The following is a 15,958-nucleotide window of genomic DNA, read 5'->3' as shown; positions in this document are numbered from 1 at the left end:
ATCATCAGGGAAGGAAGCCTCAGCAAATTTACAAAAAGAAGAAGAGAGGAGAGAGGCAGAGAAAGAATGCAGATCAATAGAAGAAAGATTACGGAAAGAGATAGTAGAACGCAGAGGAAGTTTAGAAGACGGCACACTGAGACAATACTCAATCAACTTGTGGTCAGTAAAACCTCCATCAGAACCCGATACAGATACAATTTTTATACCAGTAGAGCAAAGCAAGTCAAGTATATGACCATGATTATGTGTGGGAAAGTCAACATGCTGAGTTAAACCAAAACATTCAAAGACAGTCAAGAGCTCATGAGTAAGGGAGTAACTAGCTAGTGTTAACATGAATATTAAAGTCACCCAGAAGAATGATAGCAGTACAGACAGATGAGGCTACAGTTAGCAGTTCATTCAGTGCAGACAGGAAAAGAGATGGTGATGATTTGGGAGGTCGATAGATTAAGAGCAGCAACATCGGTGTGGGAGTGGAGGTTTTCAGAGCCGGATATTCACAGGATGTAACATCTCATCTCATTATCTGTAGCCGCTTTATCCTGTTCTACAGGGTCGCAGGCAAGCTGGAGCCTATCCCAGCTGACTACAGGCGAAAGGCGGGGTACACCCTGGACAAGTCGCCAGGTCATCACAGGGCTGACACATAGACACAGACAACCATTCACACTCACATTCACACCTACGCTCAATTTAGAGTCACCAGTTAACCTAACCTGCATGTCTTTGGACTGAAACCGGAGCACCCGGAGGAAACCCACGCGGACACGGGGAGAACATGCAAACTCCACACAGAAAGGCCCTCGCCGGCCACGGGGCTCAAACCCGGACCTTCTTGCTGTGAGGCGACAGCGCTAACCACTACACCACCGTGCTGCCCAGGATGTAACATCAGTTCATTAATACTTTAACACCTAAAGTCTAAAATTGTTCGTCTGAGAATGTCTGTTTATTAGATCATAACAGGGTGACATTGTCAGGTGATCAATATCCTTTGTTTCAATTTAGTTGTTACTTAATGTCAGATTATTCATATTTAACAATTATTTGCTGAAGGCGAAGTGAATATTGGTTAATAATAATCATCTGGTGTGTGAGTTCTTATGATTAAAATATCAAAAATTGGTTAAAATTTTTGTTATATCTGTCATTATACCTCTCACATTTTTAAAATCAGTTAAGATTTGAAAATCCTCTCATGTGCACCAAGTATAAAGCAGGATGTAAAGTCAAGAATAAGCACTGATATGGAAAAATAATAAATAATGAACAACAGGGAAAGTGGAGACCCGAAGTGTTTTATTCCTCTTATACTTAAAAGTCTTAGGCACTCTGTTGTTGTTTTTTCATACAAACTTTGTTATAAGAAAGAAAAAGAAAGCACAACTTTATTCATCACACACTTGTGAAATTCCTCTCTGCATTTAACCCATCTGAAGCAGTGAACACACACATGCACGCGCGCACACACACGTGAGCAATGAGCACACACACACATACCCAGAGCAGTAGGCAGCCATGCTAACGGCGCCCGGGGAGCAGTCGGGAGTTAGGCGCCTCGCTCAAGGGCACCTCAGCCCAAGGCCATCCCATATTAACCTAACCTAGATTTCTATTTTATGACTTCTCCATTATTGAGTCAGTACAAAAACATTTTAGAGTCAAAACGTTCGTTTTCCAGCACAAAATTAAATGTTATAGAAAAAAAAAGTTTGTATCTGAGCAGCATATTCCATAAAAGAGCACTTTTCAGATTAAAGGTAGACTGCCTTTCAGATTTTTCAGGTGTAGGTCATAAAAAAATTTTCCCTGATACCCAATTATTTTTGTTTAGTGGACCGAAAGCTACTGACTTCGAATCACAGACTTCCAATTTTATTAGTTTTTTTTTTTTTAAATAGAACAATTAATGAATTTAGGGCCACATGGCCCTAAATTTTGTGCTATTTTTTCCTGCTTCACCATGACCCAATTCAAGATACTACATCATGCATCACGTGGTGGGCTTTCCCCGTTCACACAAGGCATTGTGGGATACAAATTTGAAACAGGAGAGAAAAATGGAGGACGTGAGTGTGCGAATTAAACTTGAAAGATCGACTACAGTAACGGAAGGTGAGAAGAAAAGACATCATGTTATATACGAAGGAAAGGGCAGGACCAAACTTATAAATATGGGCGCTCAGCGAGCACTTCGGTGTGATCACCTGTTCGTTTAGTGACAGAATGATGGAACTGTCAGTGTACGCTCAAAGGTAAACCTGTAGATGGCAGTAATGCAACACTGTGGATGCCAGCTGCTGTAAAACCCAAAAGAAGAAGAAGAAGGTAAACCTGCGCATGCGCACACGGACTTCCTCTGTCTGCTTGACTGCGCGAAGCGAGTGATTTCATGCACATTATTTGCTTTAATCCCCTCAAATTAAATAACTTCCCAGCCACAGAATGGCCTGATATTTTATGAGATATTACAGAAATAAACATGACCACATTTCAGAGGGAACTCAATTTCACCAATTTTATGAAAACGAAAGGCCGTCTAGCTTTAAAAAAGAAAACATAATGAAGGCTGCTGGGTTTTGGTGCAAAATGAAGAAGTGAGTGTGACAGTCAAAGTGTCCAGAAGAACTGTGACTGGTTCTGTAAGATGCTCAGTAAAACCTACAGCTCATTTCTGCATAAAACTAGTCTGCCTAACGCGACTGCAAAGCTCTACGAGCTATTGGTCTGGCCAAGATATTCAGCCCAACTGTTTCCCAAAGCGCATGGTTGACCCGCCTCCCTGAAATGCCTCAGTTTGCTACTGGTCGAAGCCAGAAAAGGCTGTGACGAAACTTAAACCAATCACATCACTCTTTCCTCTGACGTATGTGACGCGACAATAGGATTCTCGCTGAGCCCCATTGATTTGGCTACTAGCGGGGCTAACTGGTAGATTAAACTCTTACCGAAGCCGGTCGGGAGCAAGGCGAAAACGTCCTTCCTTTCAATAAATACCTCCAGGGCTGCTCTTTGCTCCGTTTTCAATGAGAACTTCCCGTTGAATGCTTCCAATACAGCATGATTCTGTAAACAATCTATGGCTTCTGGTCGCAGTTCTACTACGTCACTGCCTTGAACACGCCTCTACCCAGGGCCGTTGGAGATGCTCAAAGTTGACTGGCTCCCGATTTTCCGGAGCTTGGAAGAGCTGGAGATAGCTTGCCTGGCCAGACTAAGCTCGCAACAGGCCCTCATGTTGTGTCACGCTTAGGATGGGCGGGCCCAGGCTAGCATAAAACTGCACTCATTGTACCTGAGACTACTTTTTTTTTTAAAGCAAAGGGTCGTCTCACACCAAATATTGACTTTGTTTCATTTATTATGGCTGACCGCTGTTTATAGGTTTTTTTTTTTCTTGTTGAAACATTTAATTTCATTATTTTTTCAACCATTTTTGGTCTACAGCATTTCTTTACATGTGCCTAAGACTTTTGCACAGGACTTCTGTCCTGAAGAATTTCCTGTGTAAGAAAACAAAATGGGCGGCACGGTGGTGTAGTGGTTAGCGCTGTCGCCTCACAGCAAGAAGGTCCTGGGTTCGAGCCCCGGGGCCGGCGAGGGCCTTTCTGTGTGGAGTTTGCATGTTCTCCCCGTGTCCACGTGGGTTTCCTCCGGGTGCTCCGGTTTCCCCCACAGTCCAAAGACATGCAGGTTAGGTTAACTGGTGACTCTAAATTGACCGTAGGTGTGAATGTGAGTGTGAATGGTTGTCTGTGTCTATGTGTCAGCCCTGTGATGACCTGGCGACTTGTCCAAGGTGTACCCCGCCTTTCGCCCGTAGTCAGCTGGGATAGGCTCCAGCTTGCCTGCGACCCTGTAGAAGGATAAAGCGGCTAGAGATAATGAGATGAGATGAGAAAACAAAATGACCACTTGACCTCTGACTGTTACATCGTGCTGACACTGGAGACTGCTAAATAATATCTCCTCAACATAGCAATGATTACACTTTTTTATACATCCACTTACATGGAGCATCGGACAGAAAAAAAAACTGTACGTAATTATTATTGAAAAAAAGCATATAGCCAGTAATATTATCAGAACTGTTTTTAAAGAAAATGAATCAACAGCTTCTAAAGAAACAACCTAAAATTGGTATAAGGTGATATGTTACAGTCTTTCATTACTATTATTTACAGGTAATTATTTGGTCAGGTATTAATCGGCAATTATATGTTATGTACAGTTGAGAGGTCTGTTCATAAGGAGTACCACAAACAACAGGAATGTAACGAGAGGATGCAAGTGCAGATAAATGGTGTTTAAATAAAAGTTCAAACAGCATGAATTAGTACAATACTTCACAAAGTGTGTCTGACTGCAGAGTCCTTAAGTGGGGTGGGGGTGGTGATTGAGAACAGGTGTCAATAATTAATACTCAGATGATGGGGAATGGTGTGAAGCATGATGCATTATGGGAGTTTTAGTGCGAGGTGTGGAGGAAGCCATGACCTAATGGTTAGAGAAGCAACTTTAGGACCAGAAGGTCGCCGGTTTGATTCCCTGGACCAGCAGGAATGGCTGAAGTGGCCTTGAGCAAGGCACTGAACCTCCAACTGCTCCCCAGGCTGCTCTGGGTGTGTTGTATGTCGCTCTGGATAAGAGCGTCTGCTAAATGCCTGTAATGTCTCATCTCATCTCATTATCTGTAGCTGCTTTATCCTGTTCTACAGGGTCGCAGGCAAGCTGGATCCTATCCCAGCTGACTACGGGCGAAAGGCGGGGTACACCCTGGACAAGTCGCCAGGTCATCACAGGGCTGACACATAGACACAGACAACCATTCACACTCACATTCACACCTACGCTCAATTTAGAGTCACCAGTTAACCTAACCTGCATGTCTTTGGACTGTGGGGGAAACCGGAGCACCTGGAGGAAACCCACACGGACACGGGGAGAACATGCGAACTCCGCACAGAAAAGCCCTCGCTGGCCACGGGGCTCGAACCCGGACCTTCTTGCTGTGAGGCGACAGCGCTAACCACTACGCCACCGTGCCGCCCCTGCCTGTAATGTAATGTAATGTAATGTGTGTTGTGAAGTAAATGAACATGCAAGTGACGGAGACCAGGCAATGTATATGACAAGGAGGTTTTGTTTGTTTGTTGTTTGTTACCTCGCCCGGGACGGAGTCTACCGGGAGCAAGGTATTGTTTTCGGTTGGGTTTCTTTGTTTTTTTGTTAACGATATTACAGGAAAACGGCTGGATCAATCTTCATGAAACTTTCAGAATAGATGGGCATTGGTTTCAAATAGAACCTCCAACATTTTGAGGGTCATCCCGACTAGGTCACCAAAAAGCTCAAAATCATTTTTGTTGTGTCTACTGCCTCATATAGAGGCTCTAGACACTATGTCATCATGCTAAGAATGTAAGAGTGTAACAGTCGCGCACGGCGCATGCACATACACATGTTCTGATTAAAATGGCCGGTGAGTGTATACAATTCAGTTCACCATTCAAAATAAATGGACTAAAGAAATTGCTTTCAGACATGTTTACGCTTATTACAGAGGGAAAGTGCGTTCCACTGAGCTCTAGCGCTGAGCCTTTTCCAGGAACTAAGAGTTTGGGTCATGGCGACAGCATGCGTATGTCAGCCTCCGTTTGGAGGTTTCAATTTCGAAAACTGTAAGCAGTAAGAGTAGAATAATATAAAGTACAGACAGTTGGTATATTTTACTGCTGTGATTTTTTTAAAAATTATTCAATTTTGGATTACACTTCATTTTTGTGGCTACTGCCTGATAGAGTAAATATATACGCTATATTTACTGAATGGACATGGGATCAGAAAACTATTTTATTTATAAGCAGGAGCCACATGGACCCATAGGGGACCTTTTTTTTTTTTTTTTTTGCGATATCGTCCTTCATGGGGCGGCACGGTGGTGTAGTGGTTAGCGCTGTCGCCTCACAGCAAGAAGGTCCTGGGTTCGAGCCCCGGGGCCGGCGAGGGCCTTTCTGTGTGGAGTTTGCATGTTCTCCCCGTGTCTGCGTGGGTTTCCTCCGGGTGCTCCGGTTTCCCCCACAGTCCAAAGACATGCAGGTTAGGTTAACTGGTGACTCTAAATTGACCGTAGGTGTGAATGTGAGTGTGAGTGGTTGTCTGTGTCTATGTGTCAGCCCTGTGATGACCTGGCGACTTGTCCAGGGTGTACCCCGCCTTTCGCCCGTAGTCAGCTGGGATAGGCTCCAGCTTGCCTGCGACCCTGTAGAACAGGATAAAGTGGCTAGAGATAATGAGATGAGATGAGATCGTCCTTCATATTCATCATAAGTGCTACTTATGGGCGAGGTTTGTTTTGCCTGGCAACACTTGTTTGTTTTTTACACCCACTGGGGCCTCCGGCTATAAAAACATGAGCCCGTGATCTATTCTCACAATATAAAGAACACAGATGGATTTCATAAGGATGTACAGTATCTCTTATAGATGTTTCATACGGTACTTTCAACATCAACAATGTAAATGTTGATGATGATACTGATGAGATGATGATGATGATGATGATGATGATGATGTGTGTGTTTGTGTGTGTGACTATAGACGAAGTTTCCTGAGTTTAACTCCATGTTCAGTGATCTTCCACACTACCCACGTTTCACAATTCGCCTGCAATCTCCTTATCCCGTTCCTCCTTTCATCGACCGCCAGTGGAGAGGAAATGCTGAGCACGGGAGAGATATGCTGCAGACACTAGCAGGGTATATATATATATATATATATATATATATATATATATATATATATATATATGTACACCCACACACACACAATTTCCTGTCCCTGCGTTCTAAAATTCCTCTGTAATCAGACAGGAACACACACTTTCAGATTCCACACTATACAAAACATGACATATTTCAATAAAAGACGTATTGTTTTATCCTGCAACCCACTCTCACTTATACCTTCAAAATCATTCACTTGCAGGTCAGGAGCTTCAGTTAATGTTCACATCAAACATCACATTAGGGACCAGGGGACTCGATGAAGTTTTTGCTGTTGAAGCTCATCCACCTCAAGGTTTAACATGTGTTGTGAGATGCTTTTCTGCTCACCATCTTTTGTAAAGTGTGGTTATTTGGGGTACTATTCTTTGTTTGCAATAGACATCACTTCCGCTAGTGAGCCGCCTCATTATGTATTCAGGTTTCCAACTGATGGGCAGGCATCGTATTCGTTTACAGTCGCTTTGCGGTAGTTTCTTGTGTTTCGCCTCCAAATATGCCAGATTGTTGCTCTGTATTTGAAGAAGTCATGCACAAGGGTGAAAGAACGAAAAATATCTAAAAAAAAAAAAACACCATGAAAAATGGCTTGCAAACCTTTCACTGTGTTCGAAAGGAATCGAGAGACCACATGTGGTTTCATGTTTGCAGCAATCATTTTGTTAAAGGTATGTACTTCAATTGTATGCATCTAAAATTAAAACTTTGAATGTTAAATGAGTTTTACGTTTTGGATGTCGTAAAACAAACCATTAATGAAATGATGAAACAAGTTTGTAGCTATAGCGATATAAACATACAACATTTCGGTGTCATATTACCACCAAGTATAACAAGACATTTATTGCTACTACCTAAGGTAAAAAAAAGAAAAGAATCGTGTATTTTCATTAGTTTACCCAGCCATACAATTGCAGTGACCCCATTATCACTTCACCATCATTTTTAAGAATCATCCAAGTCTTCAAAGGAGTGACTGTCGATCTTTGTGAATGGTTGACCTTATTTGAAAGAAAGATGTCAATTCATAAGTCTGAGCTATGTTTGAAATGTCATGAAATAAAATATAAGTTATCGTTGCAAAAATGCCTACAGCAGCTCCGACGTGAATCACGTACTACCAGTGTTGTAGTCGAGTCACTAAACCTCGAGTCTGAGTCCAGTCTCGAGTCCCCAGTGTTCAAATCTGAGTCAAATCCAAGTCATGAAAGAAAATTTCAAGTCGAGTCCGAGTTGAGTCCACTACTGAGCCGTGTCGAGTCTGAGAACAAGACTCCATCCGCACCATTTGACGGTGTCTGTTGCTGCCTTTATGTGAAAGCGTCTCTGCTACTGTGTTGGACTAACGTTCCTGCTCGACTGCCCCATTTTAGTTAACAGGCTACAGATAAAAAGCTTGTTCATCGCTCAGCAAGCCCCGCCCACTATCAACAGGGCAAATAACATGAGCGAGGGTTAACACTAGCTAGTTCATCGCTCAGCAAGCAAGCCCCGCCCACTATCAACAGAGCAATGAACACAGCGTGTCACTTCCTTCTCTGGGTGGAGTCTTACCAAATGACGATTGAAGTTCGAGGTTGTCCCCGTCGTCTCCTCGATAGTTCTTCTACATATGGAACACACAGCAGTGCATTTTTTCCCACTGCATGAGAAATCTGTATAAGCAAAGTGGACAATCCTAGGCGCTTCTCTACAAGCATTTTAGTGCCATTAACGTTAGTTTGTTCCCGAACATGACGTACGAACAGGTGAATGTACATTCTCTTGCACAAAATTAGCCTAAAAATGAATGTAGATATAAATATATCTTATGCTAAATTATTATGCCATTTTTACAAAAAATAAAGAAAAAATCCATCCCAGTCCTTGTCTCCGATTTACGAGTCCGAATGCAGTTAATGTATGAGTCCGAGTCATCAGTGCTCAAGTCCAAGTCAAGTCACGAGTCCTTAAAATTAGGGCACGAGTCGGACTCGAGTCCGAGTCCTGGACTCAAGGACTACAAGCCTCCGTACTACACTTCAGCTTACATTCCTTCCCCTCACAAAAATAAGGTGACTATTGTCCTTTAGAAGTCTTCTTCCAAGTTCATGAACCCAGCCACAAACGAAAAAGTGATAGGCTTTGAGACTTTTGAAAGTGTAAAACGATGTTTGGACTACTAGATAATTGGAAATGTCCAGAAATTGTATGTTTGGAAAGTTGTTGAAATCGCTTGAAAAGTCCGTCTTTTTAAGCTATCGGGGTCCAATCCGTCGCATAAATATTTTTTCTTGATATCTCGATTTTGCTTTTGGTTCTAGTCCATTAACATAGTCAAATGTAGAATGTTTTCCACAAGATGACGACGGACACGTACTTGGCTTGGACGCCATCTTTGATTGTTGCCCGTCACTTGGAAACCGGAAGTGAACCAGGAGGCAAAAAGTCACGTGATTGCAAACAAAGAATAGGCTTCCTGTCTGATCCAGTCTGGCCATTGTTCTCTGACCTCTTTCATTAACAAGGCAACACAGAACTGCCACTTACTGGATGTTAATTGTTTGTTGTTGTTGTTTTGCACTATTCTGTGTAAACTCTACAGTCTGAAATCCTCAAACCAGCATGCATATTGATTAATTATTTCTTGTCTTTCTTCCTTCTTTCAGTCCATTCACTCACTTTGTTCAACAGAGCCAAACTGATGTTATTTTTGCATTCCCCGAGTAAGTCACATGATACTTATCACAGTAGTTCTAGTATATTAAATACACATATCCACACACATATTGTTTGACATGGATAAATTTGTTAAAGGCATTTTAGCTTAAACAACACAGTGTATGTCTGAATATTTTCTGTGTATGTGACTGCCTTAATTTGTTGTGTGTCGAGTGATCTTTATCTTTGATTTTTTTTTTTTTATCTCAGTCATTACTCCCAGTATGCCCAGCAGGAAGGCTCTGAGTGGACGGAAAGCTCTTTTCAGTGCACAGTAGGAGTTCAGACAGATTACCGCGACAGTGAGACTCAGACTGATCCTTACACCCCTGAATATTTCCTACGACCAGGAGCAGCGACTCCAGAAATCCTCACTCTGACCACGCTCACTTGGGGTACACAAAAATGAAGACATACTGTATATTTGTATGCAAAAGTTTTGGCATCCCTGGCCAAATGACAGATTTCATAGTTTTTTTGTTTTTAAGTAAAAGGATGCAAACATAATGGCTTTAACAATTAAAAAATACACTTTTCTGCAAATGCAGAGCTACTTCATATTTGATGAACTTAACAAATAGAAAAAAAACCCATCATAATTGTGGTATGTGAAAAACTTTGGACACCCTGCTCAGTCAGTACGTAGTGACACTCCCGTTTGCAGATATCACGGTGTGAAAATGATTTTTGTACCCAGCTAGGAGCCTTTCTATTTTCGTTTAATGAATTTTCAGCCACATTTCCTTGCAGAATGCTTCTAGTTATGAGATATTCTTGGGCCATTTTGCACATACTGCAGGCCGGGGGTGCCAAAATTTTAGCAAAAAAGCTGGATATAAACAGGCATGTTCTGAGATTAAATGTAGAAACTAGTAGTATAATAGAGCAGTACAGCCAGCAGAAACATTCCTCTGAAATTATATAAATATTAGGGATCTACAGACTTTTATACATTATGAACCATTGTAACTTTAAAGCTCCAGGATGTAAGAGTTTGGAAGTGTGCCCTCTCTGGTAGAAAAATGCTATTGTGAGTTATATGTGGATGCCTGTCTCTTATAAGGCTGTGTTACGTATGTTGCTCAGCCTGTGTGCAGAATTAAACAAAACCAATCCAGATGGTTTTCAAAACCATACCTTTGGAAGACTAGACCAGAAAAGAGACTTGACTAATGAAATTCTAGTTCAGTGGACCTATGGGGCAAAATGGAGACCTGAAAATAACCAAAGGAATTGTATGTTCAGGTCATGGGCTTCCTGCTGGCCTGAATGAGGTCGAGATGATTGAAAGAGCGAGGAAGAGGAGGGCATGGGAGGCCAGCCTACCACCTCTGAATGATCTCACTCAGCTGGACAAGAGGTGGAGGATGATGGATGAGATGGAGAGGGAGACGTGGGCTTTCAGGGAGCAGGACATCAAGAAGTGAGAAACAGTTCTCTTACCTCTATGCTACGCTTCCAGGCTACACACACACACACACACACAGACAGACAGAGAGAGAGGGAGAGATACAGCAACTTAAGTTCAAAAGATATGCCAGTATTTACACAGGGAAAGTTTTCCATACGTCACCAAGATCATCTCCTCTCAGACAAGTACTTCTCTTTAAGCCTCAAGATAATTATATAGAAAGAATTATACAGTATAATATAAAAAAACACTAATATGGTGTTATATAGGGCGGCATGGTGGTGTAGTGGTTAGCACTGTCACCTCACAGCAAGAAGGTCCGGGTTCGAGCCCCGTGGCCGGCAAGGGCCTTTCTGTGTGGAGTTTGCATGTTCTCCCCGTGTCTGCGTGGGTTTCCTCCGGGTGCTCCGGTTTCCCCCACAGTCCAAAGACATGCAGGTTAGGTTAACTGGTGACTCTAAATTGAGCGTAGGTGTGAATGTGAGTGTGAATGGTTGTCTGTGTCTATGTGTCAGCCCTGTGATGACCTGGCGACTTGTCCAGGGTGTACCCCGCCTTTCGCCCGTAGTCAGCTGGGATAGGCTCCAGCTTGCCTGCGACCTTGTAGGACAGGATAAAGCGGCTAGAGATAATGAGATGAGATGGTGTTATATAAATGAAAACGGCAGCACGGTGGTGTAGTGGTTAGCACTGTCACCTCACAGCAAGAAGGTCCGGGTTCGAGCCCCGTGGCCGACGAGGGCCTTTCTGTGCGGAGTTTGCATGTTCTCCCTGTGTCCACGTGGGTTTCCTCCGGGTGCTCCGGTTTCCCCCACAGTCCAAAGACATGCAGGTTAGGTTAACTGGTGACTCTAAATTGAGCGTAGGTGTGAATGTGAGTGTGAATGGTTGTCTGTGTCTATGTGTCAGCCCTGTGATGACCTGGCGACTTGTCCAGGGTGTACCCCGCCTTTTGCCCGTAGTCAGCTGGGATAGGCTCCAGCTTGCCTGCGACCCTGTAGAACAGGATAAAGCAGCTAGAGATAATGAGATGAGATGAGATGAGATGAGATGAGATGAGATGAGATGAGATGAGATAAATGAAAACATGGCAAGAATTCAATTAACCACCCAATTGGAGTCAAATGTCTTGCTAATAGTCCTGTATTGTTCCCTAAATTGTTCTAGTTGCATTATCATGGAAGTCACTGGAAAATGTGTGTATTTTGGATACATCAATGTCTGTATGTATATCTTTGTCTTTGTGTGTTGCAGGCTGCAAGAGGCTCGTTTGGCTCTTCTTATGCGGTTTGTACAGGAGAGAGATTCACAAAAGGAGAAGATCACAGTGCAGCAGCTGGATAAACATTTTTCCCAGAAGCAGAGAGATAAAGAAGAACGACTCCAGAAATTACGCAATAACTATGCACGCTGTAAGACCACAAGCACTTACTGTAAATCTTTATTAAAGGAAAGACCACATTCATTATCTGTCAATATCATTCCACTGACCATTTTCCCCACAAAAGGTCAAAGCTTCTCTGGGGAAAATGAGCTGTAGTTTGTTCAATTATCAGCTTGAGCCTTAGAAACATGTAAAGGACAAACACTTAAATCATTTTGTAAGTCTACATTTAGGGAGGCATGGTGGTGTACTGGTTAGCGCTGTCACCTCACAGCAAGAAGGTTCTGGGTTCGAGCCCAGTGGCCGACGGGGGGCCTTTCTGTGTGGAGTTTGCATGTTCTGTCTGTGTGGGTTTCCTCTGGTTTTTCCTACAGTCCAAAGACATGCAGGTTAGGCTAATTGGCGGCTGTAAATTGACTGTGAGTGTGAATTGTTGTTTGTTTCTAATGCCGCTTTTCCACTACAAACGTGGCTGAGCCGTGCCGAGCTGAGTCGAGCTGAGCGGGGCTGTTGGAGTTGCATTTCGACTACAACCGCGCTGAACCGTGCTGGCTGGAAGTGGGTGGACACATTGGGTGGAGTTAGCGAAAGTGGGTGGACGTCACGTGATGTCGTTAAGCAGCGCAAACAGTGACATCAGTGAGCTTTTAAGCGGTAGTCTCACGACCCGAATACTAAACAATAAACATGGAGGACATGGAGTCGTTAGTGTTGCTGGTCTTGGTGCTGTGGCTTGTTGTCACCACCAACGCCAACAGATACTGGCAAGAGCGTATAGATGAGACGAGGCGCATAAGGCTTCAAAAATTCTCGTAATTCGTAATTATTCTTCTTCCGGGTTTACGGTGTTTACAGATCCCAGCGTGCTCGCGGGGCGTGTGTGGGCATGTGAGGACACTCCTCCTCACCAATCAGTGCACAGGGGAGTGTCTGCTCATGCCCCCAGCCTCACTCAGCTCGCTTTGGCTCGCTTCAGCCCCACTCCAAAATGGTGCGAGTTTTAGGGGCTAAGCAGGGCTGAAGCGAGCCGAGTCGTGCTGTTTTTTGGTAGTCGAAATGCGAGCTGTGTCGGGCTGAAGTGAGCTGAAGCGAGCTGAAGTGAGCTGAAAAAGGGTAGTGGAAAAGGGCCATATGTGTCAGCCCTGCGATGGCCTGGTGACTTGTTCAGGGTGTACCCCGCCTCTCGCCCATAGTCAGCTGGGATAGGCTCTAGCTAGCTCGTGACCCTGCACAGGATAAGTGGTTACAGATGATGGAAATCTGCATTAACTTTTTATTCAGTTCTTTATACAACCTTTCATAAATGCTTTTTTATCGCCTCCTTATCATAAGGAAAACTGAGATAGGCAGGGTAAACTGTAAACTAACTCACAGCTATAACTGATTAATCATTTATGCTTAATCGTTTATGCAAGGATCACTGGAGGACTAGTACCTTTCTGGCTGGTCATGCATGATGACATTCCAGTCTGGTCTCCCCATATCCAGTGCCTTGTGAAGTGCAACATATGGCCAGTATACATTACATTACATTACATTACATTACATGGCATTTAGCAGAGGCTCTTATCCAGAGCGACATACAACGAGTGCAAAAGTCAGGTACACAAAGTGCTGAACTTCTAGACAAGAAAGTTCTAATGCCAGCTGAACAAGTGACAGCAATACCTAGTGTGATATACTGTTGAAATCTCAATACTCAAACAGCCAAGGAAACAAACCAACCATATAAAGTATAACTAAAGATATACGGTGGGCAGGGAAGAAGGGGAGAGGTACAGCCTGAAGAGGTGAGTCTTCAGTCTGCGCTTGAAGGTGGTCGAGGAGTCGGCAGTTCTGACCTCACTAGGAAGGTCATTCCACCAACGGGGAACCAGGACAGAGTAATGTTGAGCAGGCTGGGCAGGAGTGGAGAGGAGGAGGGGCCAGGCCACCAGTAGTAGCAGAGCATTGGGATCTGGCTGGTGTGTAGGGGCAGAACAGACTCTGGAGGTATGTTGGCCTTCACCCCTTGAGAGCATGGTAAGCTAGTACCAATGTCTTAAATTTGATGCAAGCTGCAATAGGTAGCCAGTGCAGGTTGGCAAGCAGAGGGGTGACATGGGAAGAATGAGGGAGGTTGTAGACCAGGCAAGCTGCAGCGTTCTGGATGAGCTGCAGGGGTCTGATGGCAGAAGCCGGAAGGCCAGCAAGGAGAGAGTTGCAGTCGTCCAAGTGGGAGAGGATCAGCACTTGGACCAGGAGATGAGTAGAGTATACCATCTAGAGGAGATGAGCTGAGTATACCATCAAGAGGCCACACCACCAGCTTCTCACATGGGGAAGACCATCCATAGTGGCTCCCAGCTGACTGTGCAGAACTCGGTGGATCTAGGGGAGATGACCCCGATAAAAAACATAGGAAATGTGAGGAGTTGCGACCCTGTTTCCAGTACTTATCGCATTGTAAAGTTATATGCTATGGCACATACAGTTATTGAGAATCACATACTTGAAGCCATGGACACTGTTGTCAGTTGTCTCTCGGGAGGAGCTGATGATGAGGGGTCCTTAAATCCTCTTGGAAGGGATCCATCTGACCATGGCACTAGCACCAAGGCACTACTTTGTTGCAGGAAACTGTTACTTATAGGGACCTTCAACATCTGTTGTATCAAGGATTAGGTTAAAACACTTGAGCTGCCTTTTTTGTGCAGCCTCACATAACATTGAGATTTTAGGAATTCAGGAGCATCGAATCGTTCACAAAACAGAAATACAGTTTACTCAAGTTGAAGACTTCCATTTGGTAACATCATCCGCATGGTGAAATGAAGTGCAAGCGTCAGTCTGGGGCATCAGTCTCCTGCTTAGTCCCAGGGTAAAAAAGGCTCTTTGTAATGTCTGTTCTTACTCCAATAGAGTTCTGTTTGTGGACTTCTCTGGTAATCCATCACTGACAGTGGTCGTTGTCTACTCCCACACTAATGTTGCTGAGGAAGAGGATGTGGAAACATTTTATGAACACCTTTGGGTGGCTGCAGAAAATACACCTCAACACAACTTCCTCATCATTCTTGGTAACTTTAATGCCAGATTGATTAGCGAGGACATTCAGTATTCCTACCACTTACTCATCAACAAAAACAGCAGCTATATGCTGGAATTTGTTACAGAATATGACTGACTTGTAGCCAGCACCCAGTTCCAAAAGCAATCAGAAAGAGATAGACTTTTACCAATAGAGCCTGTCTCATCCATTGACAATTAGACTACATTTTAGTCCACAAGAAATGGTGCAACAGCATCCTTAATGTGGAACCGTACAGCAGCTTTTGTAGTATTGACTCAGATCACCATGTTGTTGTTATGAGGACACGCCGAAGTCTGCAGTCTCCCAAGTAACTCCCTGCCAGTAAACAGCATTACAACTAGAAAGCATTTTCTTTGAATCTTGACCTGCAAACAAGATACACCATTGAAGTACGAAATAGGCTCCAATTACTTGAAGTTGAAAAGGAAAGATATGAAAGATTCGTTGATGCCTACATCAGTGCAGCCGAGAAATGGGTACCTAAAAGGATGGACAGCTTCCACAAAACTCTTGCATCATCCTGAAATATCTTCTGCAAGGCAAAGGGTTAATGCCGTTCAAGCTTTATTTTGCATCTAGTCAAACTGACAGGGACTTGC

At 43.6% G+C, this 15,958-nt stretch overlaps 1 protein-coding gene across 1 annotated transcript in view; it reads left to right on the top strand.

Annotated features, from left to right (window-relative positions):
• The window catches only part of LOC132892059 (cilia- and flagella-associated protein 91-like), a 64,564-nt gene that overhangs the window by 16,501 nt on the left and 32,105 nt on the right, over positions 1–15,958 (top strand). Inside the window, exons 3-7 of the mRNA XM_060930418.1 lie at positions 6,607–6,764; positions 9,440–9,496; positions 9,702–9,886; positions 10,737–10,914; positions 12,157–12,314. Coding sequence (XP_060786401.1) covers positions 6,607–6,764; positions 9,440–9,496; positions 9,702–9,886; positions 10,737–10,914; positions 12,157–12,314 — 736 coding nt within the window. The remainder of the gene's footprint in view (positions 1–6,606; positions 6,765–9,439; positions 9,497–9,701; positions 9,887–10,736; positions 10,915–12,156; positions 12,315–15,958) is intronic.

This window comes from Neoarius graeffei, chromosome 9 (assembly GCF_027579695.1).
Source record: "Neoarius graeffei isolate fNeoGra1 chromosome 9, fNeoGra1.pri, whole genome shotgun sequence".
In the NCBI taxonomy this organism is placed as follows: domain Eukaryota; kingdom Metazoa; phylum Chordata; class Actinopteri; order Siluriformes; family Ariidae; genus Neoarius; species Neoarius graeffei.
The sequence above is the reverse complement of the archived record's forward strand: the minus strand, read 5'-3'. Positions and strand labels throughout refer to the sequence as shown.